Source organism: Xyrauchen texanus, chromosome 2, assembly GCF_025860055.1.
Source record: "Xyrauchen texanus isolate HMW12.3.18 chromosome 2, RBS_HiC_50CHRs, whole genome shotgun sequence".
Classification (NCBI taxonomy): domain Eukaryota; kingdom Metazoa; phylum Chordata; class Actinopteri; order Cypriniformes; family Catostomidae; genus Xyrauchen; species Xyrauchen texanus.
In genome coordinates this window covers 4,327,636-4,348,537 of record NC_068277.1, presented here as the reverse complement: position 1 = coordinate 4,348,537, position 20,902 = coordinate 4,327,636, and the positions used below count along the sequence as shown (strand labels likewise).

General features: G+C 40.7%; 1 protein-coding gene across 3 annotated transcripts in view; it reads right to left on the bottom strand.

The window, feature by feature from the left end:
- lrp4 (low density lipoprotein receptor-related protein 4) overlaps nucleotides 1-20,902 on the bottom strand; it is a 116,275-nt gene that overhangs the window by 50,420 nt on the left and 44,953 nt on the right. For all 3 annotated transcript variants that reach the window (XM_052140015.1, XM_052140025.1, XM_052140031.1), the window contains exons 2-3: nucleotides 6,520-6,666; nucleotides 2,311-2,427 (exon numbers count right to left, since the gene is read on the bottom strand). In XM_052140015.1, the coding sequence (XP_051995975.1) occupies nucleotides 2,311-2,427; nucleotides 6,520-6,666 (264 nt within the window). The remainder of the gene's footprint in view (nucleotides 1-2,310; nucleotides 2,428-6,519; nucleotides 6,667-20,902) is intronic.

Sequence of the window (20,902 nt, the reverse complement as noted above, 5' to 3'; positions counted from 1 at the left end):
ATTGTAAAAAGAAATGGCTCCGTGGTCAATAAACGAGGTGCAGACGGTCCACTCGTTAGCAATGAGCGAAACGAAAAAGTCTCTCAGGAAGTGTCTAAGCTGTTGGCCGCACACGGCTACCACCGGACCACCAACAGTGCAGGGAAAAGTAAAACAACTTAAAAGTGACTACAGAACCATCAAGGAAAAGTGGAAGTGGTTCGATCAAATGGACGCTATCTAAACCGGCGAGCAATGGGAGGGAGAGCACCCTGGACTGGCGTTGATCCACGATGGAGGATGGTACGTTTTATGTTAACTCTATACTCTGCTTGAACGCTTCACTTTATTTAGTTGACCAGCTACTGGAAGCTTCTAGAACAACCAGACCAATTTAACTGTTACACTTGTGTAAAATCACCATGAACAACTGCTTTATGCAGCACAATGAGCTAGTAGCGAACAGCTAGCGATCGTGCTATTGTTTTGGTCAGTTTGTGTCGTGTTTAAGATGATGTCACGGCAGTAGAGGCGGCGCAACTATGACGATCAGCCTATAATCCCACCCATGTTGAGGCGGCACTAAACTGCAGCGGAAAAGCAAGATCAGAAATGTAAAGCGAGTCGAGTTGAGGCGAACCGTAACGCACAGTGGAAAAGTGCCATTATTGGACACTTTCATTCATGGATTAAATTCATCCTGGCCTACTGTGCATAGTGAATTTCTACAATGGCACCGGTAACTGAAAACTACAAGTTTTATATAAAGCTGAATTAACATTAGTGATAAACATTTTTGCTCTTATCAACAACAAAGTCCTTTTGGCGTTATAAGTGTTGCCATGGAACGCACCACAAAAGCTGTGTTCATTTGTATACAGCGTAGAGTTACATACAGTGGCATGCAAAGTTTGGGCATCCCTGATCAAAATGTCTGTTGCTGTGAAAAGCGAAGCGAGCAAAAGATGGCCTGATTTCCAAAAAAACTAAAAAGGAAAAGTGCCCCTTTGGCAAGTATCCCAGCTTGTAAACGTTTTGAAATTTGCATCATCTGGCCTTTCCAAACAATGTTTGTGAACAAGTCATTACCCTAACAAGCTAATTAAAGTCTGAGATCTTGGCAAAAGTTATCTGAACGGTAAAATCTCTTGGGGTGCCCAAACTTTTGCATGGTGCCCCTTTCCTTTTATTTACTCTAAATTTGTGCAAAAGAAAAAAATAATTTTTCATCTTTGTCTTTATGCATTTTGGAGATCAGTTCATCTTCTACTCACTTAACTATTCACAGCAACAGAAACTTGGCCAGGGGTGCACAAACTTTTGCACACCACTGTATGTTATAAAAAGATTTGGCTTATTTGAGACATAAACAGAATATGAAGGGGTAATACCAATATGAAGGGCTTCATGGAGCCAGTTGAGACATGTTGACATGTTAAGCAGCCGAAGGGAAGTCTAGCGACTGCTCTCGGGTTCTAATGCCTGCCATATGCAACCTGTCAGTGCTACTAAAGGCCGAAACGGTCTCTACGCAAGTACATGAATGCAGATGCGATCCAGTCTAGTTGAACATGTTTTGTGCGTTCAACACGGCGGGAACAAACCTCAGTACTCAAGGGTGCGACAGAGTCACCTTAAAACGTTGGAGTCATTAAACAGGAAGTGTTATTATTCAGGTAAGTTGCTCTAAATATATTGACTTTACTTTCCAAGTAATATTCCAACAGTTGCTCCGCATGACAGTAGTTGAATTGGACATTTCACACCAATCTCACTATAGCCCCACTTGTGGCAATGCTGAGAATGCAACACTTACTTGCATCGGGGTCTGACACATTTCAGAATGCAACGACATGGAAAATCGAGCATGCGTTGCAAGATGCCTCTGCATTCATGTACTTGCGTAGAGTATGTTTCGACCCTAATACAGAAATGCAAGTCACGAGTTCAAATCCAGGGTGTGCTGAGTGACTCCAGCCAGGTCTCTTAAGCAACCAAAATTGGCCCAGTTGCTAGGGAGGGTAGAGTCACATGGGGTAACCTCCTCGTGGTCGCTATAATGCGGTTCGCTCTCGGTGGGGCATGTGGTGAGATGTACGTGGATGCCGCGGAGAAGAGCGTGGGCCTCCACACACGCTAAGTCTCCGCGGTAACGCGCTCAAGCCACATGATAAGATGCACAGATTGACGTCTCAGATGCGGAGGCAACTGAGATTCGTCCTCCACCACCTGGATTGAGGCGAGTCACTACGCCACCACGAGGACTTAAGAGTGCATTAGGTATTGGGCATGCCAAAATTGGGGAGAAAAATAACCTTTAGATGTACTTACGACAGTCCTGTTCATCCGAATCATCTTCACAATCGTTGTCCCCATCGCATAACCATGAGCGCCGGATGCATTTCCCGTTATCACAGTGAAAGTCGAGCGGTGAGCAGGTGGGCAATACTGAAACAATGTGATTGATGTAAAAAACAATTAATTAAAATATCAAAAACTTCAGACATCATAAGATTGTGAAGTCTGTCACATGTTTGCATGAGCAACACTGCACTTGTAAACAATATAATGCAATCATTTCATGATTCACTTGTATTAGTTACGGCCATCCCGTTCACAGATACATCAAATCCTGTTGGGAACAAACCCAACAAAGACTCAACCATGTGCATGAACACCTGCCGAGTGAAAAAAGGGCCTGTCATGAAGGGATTACTTCAAAATACCGTTTGGAATGACCCTATGAATAGCTTCCCGTTGCCGCGGTGCCCTTCATGGACTCAAAAACGCCTTTTGGAATTCACCTCATGTTTAAATTAAATCACTAGGATTCCCTTCCATCAAACGATCCATGAAGGCACACCATAATTTGAAGGAAATAAAAAGTCTTTCTGCTTTCAGATAAACTGTACTAGGTAATGATGTCCCTTAAATGAACTGTCATGGGTGAAAAGAGTTAGCAATTAAGACAACCTTTTTAGGACACTTAATCCAGAATCAACCTCACAAATGTTCTTATTACATCAGGATTGAGCTATTTCCTCTTACTGTATCAAAGACTCAATGTTCAGCCTACTATTAGAATGATCCAAAATATTATGACCAATCATCTCCTAATAAAGTCACATGTCAAGGTAGATTAGATGGTGAGCAAACAATCAGTTCTTGTAGTCAATGTGTTGAACGCTGGAGAAATGGGCAGGAGGAAAGACCTGAGCGACTATAAGGATCAAATTGTTATGGCCGGACGACTGGGTCAGAGCATCTCTGAAACGGCAAGGCTTGTGGGCCGCTCCCGGTCAGCAGTGGCGAGTACCTACCGACAGTGGTCTGAGGAGGGACAAACAACAAATGATGACAGGGTGTTGGGCGCCCAAGGTCGATCCACGGCGGTTCCACAATTTACAGGACGTGAAGGATCTGCTGCTAATGTGTTGGTACCAAATACCACAGAACATCTTCAGGGGTCTTGTAGAGTCCATGCCTCTGTGGGTCTGCGATGATTTGGTGGCACGTGGAGGACCAACAGCATATTAGGCAGGTGGTCCTAATGATTTGGCTCATGGGTGTAATAAAACATACCACGACCGGGGGCTGTCAAGCTCCGAAAAGCAGTCTATGTACCTTATTACATTTTTTTATAAAGTCAAACGATAGCTTTGTGCGAGGAAGACCGAAATAACTTCTGCTCTACCTTGTTCCTCAAGACTCAAGGTTTGACATCATGATGTTAAAGGGGTCTTGACATGGCTATTACTTTAATATGCTTAATATCTCCACTTATAATATTAGTAAAATTTTTTGCATATCATATTTATAAAACATGATTATTTTGTGACCCTCTGTTTTGGTGCTGGTTCTCCTTTAAGACTTGACCGTAAACGCCCACTGTTCTGATTGGCTCTCTGCTCTTGACTGACCTGCTCCTTGTCATCTCACTGCTCACTGCTACCGGGCGGGATACGAAAGTGATGTAGGGCGGCTGTGGCTCAGGTGGTAGAGCGGGTCGGCGGTTTGATTCCCGGCCCACATGACTCCACATGCCGAAGTGTCCTTGGGCAAGACACTGAACCCCAAGTTGCTCCCAATGGCAGGCTAGCACCTTGCATGCAGCTCTACCGCCATTGGTGTGAGTGTGAATGGGTGATTGGGACACAGTCTAAAGCGATTTGAATACCGCTAAGGTTAAAAAAAGCACTATATAAGTGCAGACCATTTACCAAAAGTAAAGGAGGCATTGATGCATTTGTTGTGGAGGTGGTCAGTTGCAAATGTCTGCCACAGTGTGACATCACACTGTGAAGAGCACTGCTCCTTTTGGCAGCTTAGCTTCAACAAATTCTCTTTTTGCAGTGAGGAGGAAGTTTTGAGTTCTGAAACATACAGTAGGTTTTTATAGTATATCAAGGGAATTTTGATTCCTCGTATCATGACCCCTTTAAATGCCAATGGTCTCATCACTGACAAACCGGCATGACAGTTTATTGTGAATTTCAATTAACTTATGAGCTACAGTCATTCCCTGAACCCATTATGAAAGAGAGCACCTCCATTTGCATGTCATAGAAAGTCATACGGGTTTGGAAAATAATGCCTGAATTTTCATTTTTAGGTGACCTGTTCCTGCTCAGTACGTCTCCAGAAAAATCTATTGGTTGACAAAAAAATAAATAAATAAAAATGTGTGTTGCCATGACAATTAGCCTTGGGAACCATCCATCTGAAACACTCTTCAATAGATGTCACTCAATGCAGCTTCAAAAGCTTTTTCCAGGTGCTTTTATGAAGACGTACACAAAGAATCTGTATTAGCCCACGTCTATGCATCTCGCTCTATGAAGAAGCCATTAACGTCTCACATATAGCGTGCCGTAACAAGCCTTACACACGGAGAGAGAAAAAAGGGAAAACACAAGATGTCCGATTTACTAAATCGTATTATTTTTGTTCTACACAACAAAATAGTGTTTCTCTTCTACACTTGTTTTCGAATAATGTAATTCTCTCAAATGTATACTCATGTAGATGACTATGTCGGGTGAATGTGAACCAATCAAGTCATTCAATAACATGGACCAGGGGATTTGTTGTTCCCAGCATGCTTTGCATGGAAATATGCAGAGAGTAAAGATTTTGAAATTATTGTTTACTTAAGAAGTGGTTAATGTTGTTATTTTGGGATTTAGAACTGATTCTGATATGCTGAATTACATTATGGTGAAGAGTGGAGCTTTTGTTTATGCTGAGGACGGGTACACAAACACCATGCTGCAAGATGCTTCACTCAATTAGCATGTACTATTTAGCATTTAGCATGCTAACGTATGCTATTGCTAGCTGAAAGTTCGCTACCTAGCATAACTTTATAAGATAATTCAGTAATGTGACAGAAATATATTAAGTAAAACTGAAGAAATGAATCATGTTCGGGACACAAAATCACTTTAGGCTTCTTAATACTTTAACGCTATAACGCCGCGTGTATCAAATGTGATGCACAACATTTAACGGCTCCTGTTTAACACTCTGTTCTAGCTGACAAGCCAAACAACCTTTGGAATGCAAGTTTCACCTGTTTACGGCACCATCTAGTGGTTATTTGTGAAAAAAGTGGTTTCAATGTTTATACCGATCTATTTAAAATGATGGCAGACTTGTGTGAAAAGTGACTCTTATGTTGGGATAAATGAGAGATTATTTTAATAAAGTGGCAGTAATGATTATATTGGTACTGATATTTTAAAATGAGTATTTGCTGAATATAAACAACTTGTGCTTGATTAAAGTTGTGTATATCATTTTATTGCAAATTCACATCTTAGTATCACACTCCCAAGAGTGTCGTCTTCCAACAGTGCATCCTGGTGCGTCACTTCCCCAGGAAAACGGTGCACAAGTACACGGCCGTCCACGTGATGTAAAAGAAAACAGGACTCATTGAACCAGGTGACCTTCTTCACTGCACCATATGGTCCAGTTCTGACGCTGTCATGGCCATTGTAGGCACTTTCAGCATGGGGACTCTGACCGGTCTGCTGGCTACGCAGCCCCATACGCAGCAGGGTGCGATGCACTGTGTGTTGTGACTCATTCCTCCCCTAACCATCATTACAATCTTCTGTGACTTGTGCTGCAGTAGACCTTCTGTCGGTTCGGATCAGATGGGATAGCCTCCGTTGCCCTCGTGCATCGATGAGCCTTGGGCACCCAAAACCCTGTCGCCGGTTTGTGGTTTGTCCCTCCTCGGACCACTGTCGGTAAGAACACCCCACAAGCCTTGCCGTTTCAGGATTGCTCTGACCCAGTCATCTGGCCATAACAATTTGGCCCTTGTCAAAGTCGCTCAGGTCTTTCCTCCTGCCCATTTCTCCAGCATTCAACACGTTGCCTAGGAGAACTGATTGTTCACTTACCATCTAATCTACCCATACCATGACATGTGACTTTATTAGGAGATGATCAACATTATTTGCTTCATCTGTGAGTGGTCATAATGTTTTGGCTCATCTGTGTATGTGTGCATTTGTGTGAATGACTCACTGCATCCATCTTCATCACTGTGATCTCCGCAGTCGTTGTCTCCATCACACTGCCACTGCGCCGGGATACACGTGCACTCTCCAAACGCGCTGACGGCACACGTGAAGTGATTCCTGCCACACGAGCATTCTGCACCACTCAAAACACCTACAAAACACACACAAAACGTTTTCTAGTTTTCCAGAAGTTTATGATGTCTTATGGCAAGTTTGACAAAGACATCAAATGTTATTTGCTCTCAAACATCTCTTGACAGATTGAGGATGGCTCCCCCACATTACTCTGGTTTCTCAAGTTTTTTTCCCTTCACATCCCATTTAGTTTTCTTTCCCCTTCACATTGAGCCACGACCTTCTGTAAAGCCGCTTTTAAACTATGCGCGTTGTTGACCCAACGCATCTTGAGATATTCCTCGAAGTTTAACTCTATTATGAAAGCTACTGTACGGCGGATGTTTAGAAATCAAACACTGGGGCAACATGTTAATATGATATAAAACAGAACCAGAGATTAAAGCAGAGGAAGAGGAGGAGAGGATGAAGACTCCAGGGAATTCACTCATCCGCTGTCAGTCTGGGATCTGAATATAAATGAGACTGCTCGGAAACCAAATTCAAGATACTCGAGTGAACTCGCTGTGCATGAAGACCAAGAAATTACAGCACTTTTCATCTTTCTAGCTTTGAAGCAGCTGTATTTCACAAACATCACGAGGCAAATTGTTGTTAAATGAATAAAAAGGGAAAATGAACAGGACAATGAGCTTTTTTTTTTTCTTGTCCAAAGTTGTTCTGCAACTGGATGCTGACCCTTGTAACACTTGCACTTAAAAAATATTTTCGCCTATTTTTAAGATTTATGCATTTGAATTGTATGGAAGCCCTGAACTGCAATGTGGAGAAAAAAAAAGAAAAAAAAATATCCCGACCTGAAGCCCATTGAAAACCTCTGGAATGTGATCAAGAGGAAGATGGATTGCCACAACAAAGCAAACAAAGCAGAGATGCTTGAATTTTTGCACCAGGAGTGGCTTAAAGTCACCCAACAGCGACGTGAAAGACGCCATGACGTATGGAAGCTGTGATTGAAAATCTTTATTATTCTGTTAATATCTTCCCAAGACAAAACATTAGTGTTGTGTTGTTTATAAATGAATATGAACTTGTTTTCTTTGCATTATTTCGGGAAGACCTCATTGCATCTATAAATTAATGTTCTTCATTCAAATGATTAAGAGTCTATCTGCAAAAACAAGAGACAAACTTGAATTTGGCGAACTCTTACTCTATAGACGGGGTTGAGGAAGAACAGATGATGATGGTGGCACGCATTGACCAATCAGTGGCAACAGGAGTGTCAGGACCGCCCACATGCACAAAACAAATATTCAAGTAATAATCTTGGTTTATATGCACAAATTAAAAATATGATTTCTTGCTTTTGGCAATATTTGTTTTAAATTGCAAAACATGCAGATACGACATAAATTGAGAAGTGATAAAAGAGAACAGAAATGTGATAAATGAACGGGTTCATTGGTTATTTCATTTAAAGACAAAAAAAGAAAGGTACACAGACCCCCCAACTTGCTCAAAACCAAAATGACTCTTACACAATCGACCACAGAATGTGTTAGAAAACGTCAACCCTTCCCAGTCCTTCTGAACTCAAATTTCCAAATGAGGTCAGGAAAAGCTTCAAGAAAGAGAACTTTTCCAAATCCACCCCCCTTATTTCAAGTCTTTAGATGCAAGTATAATTCTTACTGCTATAATGTAGCATTACGCAGTCAAAACCATTTCACGGAGAAAAGGGAGCGTTGTGTTCCTCTTTCACTCACTCATATAATTACAGCTCTTCTCTTGCGGGATGGAGTTCTAATGGCATGTTTAGCCACTAAATGGAGCAAGACATTTATCATGTAGCTTTAAAGACTCGTCATTTCTGTTTTAAAGCCAAAAACTCTGTTAGCCTTATTATGTTTAGAGCTGGGACTAGGCATTGCCCCCCAAGATTTTTGGAATATTTCTATTAACTCAAGTATACATATCTGTTGACTTTTACTAACCACTATATTTTGAAGAAAACTTTATACTTCAACTCCGACACATTTCTCCAGAACCTTTTGTTACTTTTGAAAATGAACACCGCAACAAAGTAACACATTTGCAAATATAAACTGCATGCAGCTTGATGATAGTGATGTCCTAAAAAGCATTGCCCTAAAACCCGCCCTTAATACAGCGCTCGTGCCAACATCACCTACCCCGCCCATTTCACAAGCAAGAGGGATGCTGAAGCTGAGGTATCAGACTCTCGAGACTCCCTGGCCCTCAAAATAGACATGGTGAAGACTGAAGCAGCCGTTTGTTTGCTTATTTTGGTCTATGCTTGGTGGAAAGTGTGAGCCGACTCAGTGAAACTCCGCCTTTGTCATTGACCCTCACCTCAATCCCCAGTAGGCCTTCAGTAATCGGCAAGCCAAAGTCGCTTGGCCGTTGGCCCCAAGGAAGCCCCGAGGAGGCACGATGAAGCCCTAGAAGTGACAGCGGGAACCCAACTGGCCCTGGGACGCACTAGCACATCCCTTATTTGGCCCGATAGTGGAAACGTGGCTATTGCCTTCCTAATACCTTACTGCAAGAATCCAAAACAAGATTTTGCTACTTACGCTCCATTTTTACCAAATTTGTAATGCCCAATTCCCACTACTTGCTAGGTCCTAGTGGTGGCACGGTTACTCACCTCAATCTGGGTGGCAGAGGACAAGTCTCAGTTGCCTCCGCTTCTGAGAAATTAAATCCACGCATCTTATCACGTGACTTGTTGAGCATGACACCCTGGAGACGCAAGCTACTCTCCGCGATCCACTCACAACTTACCACATACATTGAAAGCGAGAACCACTAATCGTGACCACGATGAGGTTACCTCATGTGACTCTACCCTCCCTAGCAACTGGGCCAATTTGGTTGCTTAGGAGACCTGGCTGGAGTCACTCAGAACTCCGTGGATTCGAACTCGCAACTCCAGGGGTGGTAGTCAGGGTCAATACTCGATGAGCTACCCAGGCCCCACACGTTTGCTCCTTTTTAATTGATGGTCTTTCCACAGACACACCAGATAGTTGTTTACCATTGTGTTGCATCTTGAGGCTCCATCGCCACAATTTTAAGATGGTTCTGAACTTTATACACAAGTTTCGAGAACCCTGCATTCTGTTTGACACCGTCCAGCTGGTTAAAGTCCAAGTACTTTTTGAAGTCTGTGCAGGTGGTGCAAGTGTGGAAATCAGGGTGGAGATGAAAAGGAATCAGGCAGAACAAAGGGGTGTTTCACCTCAACTACACCCACTCGAGCAATTCCTTCCTTTCCTCACCTTTGCTCAAATCAGACTAACACGGAAAAGCTTAAGAGACCAATTAAATATGATCACTTTAATAATCAAGAACTTCAGCCGTGTCTGCCTGTACTTGAATGATCTTTCCATTTCCTGAAAAGCCCCTCACATCTGGAATCTCTCCGATTGGCCCCCTGTGGGTACGCTTGCTCCCGTTACAGATACTGGCAGCAAAAATGCCAATCCCACAACTGCTGCTCTCTATAATTTCTACCCTTTTAAATTACCCTTCAACCACAAAGATTTCCCATCATGTGATTCCAGAAAGCTGTCAAACGTTCAAGCTAAACCCCTCAAAGACACATTGAAGACACAGCTGTGCATAAAGAAAGCCATGTATGCCCTTAAAGCTAGAAAACTGACATTTACTCTTTGAAAAACTTCCTTAGGTTCACTTAGAGTACCTCAGCAGCACTGCACACAAGTAATCAGGTCTATTTATTGCATGGCAAAAAACATTTTCTTGTTTTTGGGTCCATCCTCGCTGTTTTTTCCCCAGTTGTTTTCCAATGTAAACATGCACAAAGACAATGTTAAGCTACATTTAATTTGAGTGGTGGTGGTGTAGTGGGCTAAAGCACATAACTGGTAATCAGAAGGTTGCTGGTTTGATCCCCACAGCCACCACCATTGTGTCCTTGAGCAAGACACTTAACTCCAGGCTGCTCCGGGGGGATTGTCCCTGTAATAAGGGCTCTGTAAGTCGCTTTGGATAAAATCATCTGCCAAATGCATAAATGTAAATGTATTGGACCGACCACGTCTCTGGCAGGAGCGCCACGTTATCTTGATGCGTCTCAATTTGGGGGATATTCTGACACTGATGTTCACATTTTGCATCGGTTTTTCAATTGCTTTCCCATGTAAACATGCGCTAGACGGATGCTTTGACCATTTTTTAGATACTGTAGCCTTGCTGAGATAGGGGCCATTCATAATGAATGCGTTGTTGCACCTGTATGTGTAGTTTTAGGTCATGTCAATGCACTAGACCAACATCTTTGACCTCTTGCATCTCATGCAGTGCCAATTTTTCTAGACACATGATTCACACTGATGTTTTTACATTCACACTGATATTCTGACACTACCATTTACATTTTAGCATCCGTCCATGCTGTTTTTCAATTGTTTTCCTTAATAAACAAGCTAGATGGAAGTCTTAGTTAGGGGCCGTTCAAACTGATGTTCTGACATGGACATTGAAATTTTTGCATCCGTCTGTGCTGTTTTTCAATTGCTTTCCTATATAAACAAGTTTAAGATGCTGTGGCGAGTTAGGGGCTATTCACACCGAATGTGTCTTTGCATCTATCCGCACCGTTTCTATCGTTTCCCTAAGTAAACATGCTAGATGGACATCTTTGACCACTGTGCCATGTCTTACTGTTTTTGCCAGCATCTCACAAAGGAGTGCCAAGTTTTTCGGACGCCTTAACGAGTTAGGGGCCATTCATAACGAATGTGTTCTTGCATCTGTAGCGTTTTCAATTGTCTTCCTATGTAAAAGTGATAGATGGACATCTTTGACCACCACAACGAGTCTCGCTGCTTCTTCAGCACTTTTGCAGGAGCACCATGATTTTAGATGAACATGTTTTTTCCCCCCATCTATCTGCACTGTTTTTCTATTGTTGTCCTATGTAAATATGCACTAGATAGACGTATTTGACCATCACACGTCGCCGTTTCTTTTAGCATGTCACACAGGAGCTCTACGTTTTTTTTAGATGCCGTATTGAATTAGGGGGTGTTCACATCGAACGCATTTTTGCTTCCATTGTTTTCCTATATATGCACATGCACTAGACGGTTATTAGATCACTGTGCCATGTCTCTCCGGTTTTTTTCCAGCATCTCACGCAGGAGTGCCACGTTTTTCAGACACATGTTGAGTTAGGGGCAGTTCACACTGATGTTCTGACATGCACGTTCACATATTTGCATCCATCTGCGCTGATTTTCCCCATATGGTTTTCCCATGTAAATATGCTAGGCGGTCATCTTAGACCTTCGCATTTCATTGTTTTTTAGCGCCTTGCACAGAAGTGGCATCATGTCAAGTTAAGGGCTGTTCAATGACGTCTTTCACCTTTGTGCCATGTCTCACTGTTTATTCAGCATCTCACGCAGGAGTGCCAAGTTTTCAAAATGCATGTTGAGTTAAGGGCCGTTCACACTGATGTTCTGACAGTGACATTTACATTTTTGTATCCGTCAGCGCAGTTTTAAATAGTTTTCCTAAGTAAACATGCTAGATGGATGTCTTTTACCACTACAATGCACTTGACCGTTTCGTTAGCGCTTTGTGCAGGAGCGCCATGTTTTTAGATGCCATGCCGATTCGAACACGTTCACATTTTTGCATCCATCTGCGCAGTTTTTCCCAAAGACGATCCTATGTAAACGTGCTAGACCGGCATCTTTGACCTTGACATTTCGCAGTTTCTTTTAGCATCTTGACCAGAAGTGGCACGTTTTTTTGATGCCGTGTTGAGTTAGGGGCCGTTCACACCGAACGCATTTTCGCATCTATCTTCTGCGTTTTTAAATTACTTTCCTATGTAAACATGCACTAGACTGTCGTCTTTGACCGTTGTTCCACATCTCGCTGTTTTTGTAGCATGTCACGCTAGAGTGCAACGTTTTTTTAGAAACCGCCGTGTCAACTTGAAAATAACTTCAACTGTAAAAAATGTCTCTCAAGACATCAGAGTTCTGCTCTATTCCTGGTGCTGCATTTGATTTCTATTTTTACTCAAGATGGCCGCTTAATCTGCATTTCTGTCCGTTTTCAACATTTATCAAGATATCAACATTTGTTTTTACAAACGGTTGCAGTCGTTTTGTTATTCGAAATACAGGTCAGTATGAATGCCCCTTAATATTGAAAGTGGTCCAGCCTCGGACCTGCTCTTCATCCAGCTACACCACACTGGAAATAACACATTGCTGATCTTTATACCATATAATATCATACCAACATGACAGAACTGACATTTGACATTAAACTAAGCTGAGAAAAACTCCCCCTGTAAGTGAACTTCAAATACTTTTTACATTTTCCTTTCTCACTGAACTGAGTATAATGTTCATAAAGTCTTTAAAACATCCACGTGAGGCTGGCTCACAGAAAACCAGAATTGATCGGTCGAAAGCGCCCACAGTTTTTTGGCTTAAACCAAGGGTTTGAAATGTCTGCTAGACAACTGCAGCACAACCCCTAATTCTGGATTTGAAAAGACCCCAGAGAGAAATGGAAACAGACATTAGTCTGAGATTTACACAAGGGTATCCTATTGCAGACGCCAAGTGCAGAAGTCGAATTTCGACTGATGAGGTGCAGAAACAGGGAGAGGATGAGAAAGAGAGAGAGAGAGAGAGAGAGAGAAGGTCTGTGACTGTGTTTTCCACCACAGTCAAGACATGTTTAATGAGGCTGGATGCTCGTGGCTGCAGTTGAAGGCAGAACTGAGAGACAGGGGGCTGACGGGATGGGGGTGTGAACATAAAAGGAAAGAGACACTGGACAATTGAAACTGCAGCATTAGCGGTCTACATTCAAACAAGCATTGTAAATGCATAGAAATGTCTGGGGGGTATATTTTTCAAGGGTTTAGTCCGATTGAGATATTTCAGTATTTAAAAGGAATATTCTGGGTTTAACACAAGTTAAGCTCAATTGGCAGCATTTGAGGCAAAATGGTGATTACCACAAAAAAACAAAACAAAGTTACAGTGAGGCACTTACAATGGAAGTGAATGGGGCCCATTTCTAAAGCATAGCCATAAGACGTAAACATTAAACATGTAAACATGATTTTAGTGTAATCGAATCACTAAACCTCGTCTGTGTAAATTTATATCATATATTACAACTTTGTTGCCATGACGACATATCTCTGGTTAACCCCTAAAAGCAATTTTATCACACTAGGAATAGAAGCGTTCACACTACCTCACTGTAACTGTAATATGTTTTTGTTTTTAATAAACAAGAGACAAGGAAATTATGTTTTTGGTGATCGGTATTATGAAACAAATACTTCTGACGCTTAAAGCAATCCCATTCAATCCAAGTTAAATTTAAATGGATCACTTTTGTAACCCGAGCTGCTCTTAATACACAGCATTGATGCTAAAAGAGTGAATCCAACAAAAAGCTTTGTCACAGTGGCAAGAAAAAGTATGTGAACCCTTTGGAATTACCTGCATTTATGTATCAATTTGTCACAATCTAAGTTATAATAATGAACAAACACAACCCGTTTACACTAATAACACTTAAAATATTGTATTGTTCATAAATACATCGTTTAAACATTCAAAAAGTGTAGGTTGGAAAAAGTATGTGAACACCCATGCTCAAGACGTTAACAAAGGATTAGGAGTCAATAGTTGGCAAACCTGGCATCCAATTAATTTACTGAGATTGGAGTGGGTTAGAGCTACTTTGACTTATAAAAAGCACTGAAACATTTTGAGTTTGCTATTCAGAAGCGACTGCTGACGTGGACCATGCCTCACAAAAAAGAGATCTATGATCAAGAATTGTTGCTTTGCATAAAGCTGGAAATGGTTACAAAGCTATCTCGAAGAGCTGATATATTCATCTGTCCACAGTTAAACAAACTGTCTATAAATGGAGATGATTTAGTACTATAGGTACTCTCACTAGAAGTGGCCGTTAGATATTCATCTGTCCACAGTTAGACAAACTGTCTATAAATGGAGATGATTTAGTACTATAGGTACTCTCACTAGAAGTGGCCGTTATATATTCATCTGTCCACAGTTAGAGAAACTGTCTATAAATGGAGGTGATTTAGTACTATAGGTACTCTCACTAGAAGTGGCCGTTATATATTCATCTGTCCACAGTTAGAGAAACTGTCTATAAATGGAGGTGATTTAGTACTATAGGTACTCTCACTAGAAGTGTAATCTCAGTTGCCTCCGCATCAGAGATGCATTTTTTATCTAATTAATTACATGGTGCCCTGATTAATTAATCGCATATACAAATACTTGCGGAGAAAGCCCCCCATTGTATTCTAAAGCCCTAAAAGCGGCTTTAGAATACAATGTATTGTTTATTACCATATTATTGATCATAAGTCAATCATTGACACACAGTTCACAGCAATCCATTACACAAGTGAATTTCTCAATCAGAGATTTATTATGAGGGCTTGTTTAAGAACCCGTCAATGTACACCTGCGTCAGACATGCTTGTCGCATCATAAACATAAAATTTGTAGTTAAGTTAAATATAGTTTAATACTCAATCTTTAAACACATATTGAGATCCCTTAGTTCAGATTTGCGCTCCTTCAAGTGTTTTGAACGCAAGAATGTAACGCATGTTTGTTGTTCTGCCTACTGAAGTGTTTTGTTCACTGTATAAACTGTGTGTTGCTCATACAGCTGAAATTTCACTTACTGCCCTCTGGAGTAAACAGGTGGTACTACAAGCATTTCTCAGGAATCTTCCTTATTACGGTCCGGGGGCATTGCGATTAATTTCGTTAATATTTTTTATAAAATGAATCGCACTGAATTAACGCATTAAATCGACAGCCCTAATACACACACACACACACACACACACACACACACACACTATAAATACAACTTTTTGTAATTTCAGTAAAAAAATAAGTATTTGTTGTACTGCTTTAAATTTATGCTGGTTTTCAATAAAACATTTCAATAAGACATAATAATAATATAAATAAAAATTATGTCAAAAAAATTCTTATATTTATTAATAAATATACAATATGTGAAACGCAGAATATTTTAATGGTTGTACATTTTCTATCTTGAAGCAAAAACTGTATGAACTTTTTTGAATGAAATATTATTCGTTAGTTTTCTCTATAATTCTTTGAATTCTTTTTTTTTGCACGAGATTCCCTTAATGCATTTTAAATATATTTGGGAAACCTTAAAATATTTACAAAAATCAAGTGACAATTCTGCATATTTACATTTCTGTGCTTTTGAACCAATAGAAAATACATTTCTTTGAGTTGAGTGAGAAAAAATGCAGAGCAACTTCTTTAAGTTACTGACAGCTAGAATAAACGAGGTAAGAGGTAAAAGGTACAGTAAGTTCTTCTTAATAAAGCACTTGACAATGAAATGTTGATCAACGAGCACTTTTAGAAACCGCAACACAAACTCACTGACCTCTCACCATCTTACCTTTCATAGATACAATGAAAGCCATCTTACACAGCCCAAGCATCCGACTGTCTCACACACATACACACACACACACACACACACACACACACACGCGCTCTCAAGCATGTGGGCTTCTTTAAACAGCGCTAATGTCCTGTGTTACATAAACACTGTTTGAAGGCAGCGACTGAATGATGATTTGGGTTTTTTGTTGAAAGGCATGCGCTTGTGGGTGTGAACTGGAAAATGGAGCAAGCGAACGCTGTTTGGATGTGAACGGGTCATTGCAATAATTTGGCTCCTAGAATATGCCAAATGCTTTAAAAAGTGCATCTTCCAAGTACAAGTGTGTGTAGAGTATGAACTTCGCTTTATGCGACGCATAAATTAAATGAATTTAAACCGACTGATCTCAGTTCAGGAGGATATCCGTAAAAAGTTAAACTTTCGACGCATTGAGTCATGTGACAAAACAACATGGCGCTGACCACAGCGGAGATTGTCTTTGGGAGAAACACCAAAAAAATTAGGTTTCTAAGCAGATGTAGTTAAATTTTTTTTGTTTGAGTCAAAAGACTAGTGTCTCTACTTTCATCTGATATGCCATATTTTAAACTGAGCAATTTATTGCAAAACGCCACGCTCCCAAACACAACGTACACTAATGTGTACAACAGCACCAGTGTTTCATTACAAATCCTACATTTACTATGCAGTTTACATTGAGAATCAACGGGTTCATCCAAAAGCTGAAAAATTTTGCTTTCAATGGCTTTGTATGGAGTTAGTAAGAAAATAAGGTTCATTTCAAACTGTTCTGAGACCAGAAGACAGACAGCACACTGGAGGTTAAGTCATTCACTAAATAGGGAGCAAGGGAGCATTCTATATCTTTCTATGCAGCCAAGTGCATTCACTCCTAAAATCTGAACAGAAGTTCAGTTTCAGGCTGGCCGATAAAACTGTATCAATTATCGAGAGGAAAAATTCCTCGATATCAGTGATAAACTTTAGAGAAATTTTGTGTAAGTTATATTATTAGCAATAATAATAATTAGCGATAACAATAAGTATTTGCAAGCTAGCTAGCACCTAGCTATCCATCTAATTAAGATATCATTGTGTATCAGACAGCACTGACAATGCAATACAGCTATCAAACAACAACAACTTCAACATCAACAAAATTGTGTTTATTCGTGTGCTATTTCGTTACAAGTTTTTTCATGATATGTGAAAGCTTAATGTGCATTACCGCCACCTACTGGGCTGGAGTGTGGAGCGTCACATAAAAGTCTTTCAGTGGAGTCAAACGTGACTAAACGACAGCTAAAGACGATGAAATTGGCGAAATTTAATTGAAGAGGTCAGACCTTATGTTGGTTTTATTCTTGAGGTCTAACAAACACGTGGAATGATATCGACCAACATGAGAATAAATATTGAGGAAATATCGCTCCGGCCCAAATTCAGACATAGCCAAAATACTACAGCTTATAATAATACTGAAATGCTTTTCATTGTCTTACGAACAAACCCAGAGAAACACAGATACACTTGAACTTACTTTGGACCAAAACCAAAAGCACACACACTGAATACGCACCATAATTCATGTACAAATGAGAACAGCTGTGCAATGACTGGGTGCTTTTGAGCTCAATTGAATTTGTCTAGCTCTGCCCATCATATCAGTATTTGAATTAAAGCATGTGTCAACAAGTCCACAACAGCATCCTCAACAGTTCACATACAATACATAAAAGCAGTCCAAATACTTTGAAGCCGTGAGAGCATGCGGTGAACCTAAAGAGCCGATGTACCTCCTAAAGTAAATACAAATACACCTGTGAGCCTCCAGCGTTCAGCCCATAAGCTCATTAGTGGTCAAAACAATTACGGCTGCATTTGTAATGGTATTAGTTAACAAGTCCATGCTAATAAAACCTGTTCATTACATGAATGCCCCTGAACTGGTTTGCAACAAATCACAATAAGCATCTTTTAAGAATATATTGAATTCAAAGTTCGATGTGTTCATGACAGTTAACAATGGGACTGTAGTAACCAACGTTATTGCAGATGGGTGCATAAACAAACAAACAAACAAATGAACAAACAAACCCCAAAAAATGCACAGTTTGTTATTCCTATCGTGCAGAAATGAAAGCGAGTATGTGGATCTCTCGGCCATGAGCCAAGGAATTATAAAAATAGAACGAGATGGCAAAATCATTAGAAGCCGTACAAGTTGGCTCGCACACAAATCAAAACACAGAAAGAGCTTTGACTGTCCTTTTGTGAATACGTTCACACAGAACCACAAAATTGTTGGTGGTCAGTGGTTGACGAGGGATAAAAATGGTCTTGTTCCTGCCAAGAAATTGCTTCCATCCTTGTCCTACCAAAACTTGGGGAATCTTGCCTCGTCACCGTTGCCTTTGGTTTGCTCACTGTGGGTTTGTAAAACACTTTGCAAAGCTGTTTTGGAACAGTGTGCATTATTAAAAGCGCTACACAAATACAAATAAATTGACCTCCAGGGCAGTCAATGGAGATCCAGCCTCAGGCCACGTCCAAACTAATACATTAATTTCACTACATTTTCCGTCCACACTGAGACAACGTTTTTTTCCAGCAAAACATATCTTTTCGAAAACTCTCTACGAAGTGGATCAACTTAGTGGACAGGGAAAATGGAGATATTAGAAAATGATGACTTATTTGTTGACTTGTGACGCTGTCATGTGATCCATTCAACCCAAAGCAATCAAGAGGGTGACCCATGTTGTTGTGACACTGTTGTTGTGTCACTGTTGTTGTGTCCACAATGCATTCCTTCAAAGGTGACGGGAGGTTTACTCGTAATCGCTGTTCGGCGGGACACGAGGACAATCGCGTTTTAGACCGTACATGGAAACCCTTACAAAAAAACAAGAGTTGGGCAAACTTGACCCAAACCGGCAATCATATTCACATGCAAATGAACTTTGCGGCAAACCCTTATTTGTCGCCAAAAGGTTTGCTGAAGATTCAGCACTACTGTTGAAGAGCTGCAAATGTCTGGCAAACGTTTGTGGCAAATCACAAAAAAAAATGTGTTATTTTTTTCACCACATGCACTGTGAGGGGATTTAAACTTCTTCACATATTTCAGTGTGGACATGCAACTTTTGGAAGAGTTTTAAAATGCCAGTGTAAATGGAGAGTGGTTTTACATACAAAAATTCTGTTTTCAAATGAATCCAGATTAATTTTACAGCCAACAGCACAGAAACAACTTGGGTGGTTTGTAACTTGATTTGTGGTTTACAAAAGCACCTTCATTTTGAAGTGCTACTAACATTTTAATCAATTACAATTCATGTCTGGCGTATGATAAAACCTATTTTAAAAATGCCAAGAAACAGAAATATTGGGGGGCCTGGGCAGCTCAGCATGTATTGATGCTGACTATCACCCCTGGAGTCATGAGTTTGAATCCAGGGTGTGCTGAGTGACTCCAGCCAGGTCTCCTAAGTAACCAAATTGGCCCGATTGCTAGGGAGGGTAGAGTCACATGGGGTAACCTCCTTGTGGTGGTGATTAGTGGTTCTCTCAATGGGGCGTGTGGCGAGTTGAGTGTGGATCAAGGAGAGTAGCATGAGCCTCCACATGCTGTGGGTCTCCGCGGTGTCATGCACAACGAGTCACGTGATGAGATGCACGGATTGACGTCTCAGAAGCGGAGGCAACTGAGGCTTTGTCCTCCGCCAGCTGGATTGTAGTGAGTAACCGCACCACCATGAGGACCTAGTAAGAAGTGGGAATTGGGCATTTCAAACTGGGAGAAAATGGGATAAAAATCCATAAAAAAAAGAAACTGAAATATTGCATGAATCAGGTTCAAGCAACAAAGTTAATGCATATACATGATATATAAATCAGGCACCAAAATTACATCTAGCATGCCTGTTTTTAATACCTCGGTTGATTCACTCATCTGACTGTACTCAACATCCTGTTTTAAAGGAAGATGCACAGTGTTTTAAAAAGCAAAAGGGTCACTTGATTTCGAGAACGTCTCGTCTCACAAAGACACTTTTGTTTCATGTGAACTCCAGCTCACCTCTACTTCAGAATCACAATACTTCCAGTCACCTCCGTCATGAGAATCTGCACCAAAATATCCTGATTTTACACCATTACCAACTTCATTTATATGTACTTGGGTTTTTTCAAAATTGCATGGGTCACAACACATCGCGGCAGTACAGTGGGGAAATGTCCACTGTGTGGCGATAAAAGAAAGTTAATCTCCTGACCCTAAACCTTAAACCTAACCGAAAGTGTCATAAAAAGCAAATATGAGATGAATAAAAGAAGCAGGTCATTTTATGGTGCTTCTATGACACTTTCGGTGCACGCGTCGACCTGCGTGCTCTTCAGGACTCATACCCAGATCCTTTGCATCTCAAGTGCAACGCTCTATTAGTTGAGATACCGCACAATTTGATCGCACCCTGAACAAACACTTTGAACAAACTCGTTAATGTAGACGGTTATGAAATTTAAACGTTAAAATGTAATCTAAAAACAAGTCGTGTGCTACAAGTAAAAGTGTTTATATGTCATTAGATAGCATTGTGTGAGTAACAGGGCAAAAACATGTTTATTTGCCATTTTTCTCTTGAAAGGGAACAAAAGTCATTTTTTCGTAGTGCCTCTAGTAGGGCTGTGTATCGTTCAAATAATTTCAATATCGATACCGATATCTTGACTTCAATACCAGTTCCTAAATGATCCTGTTT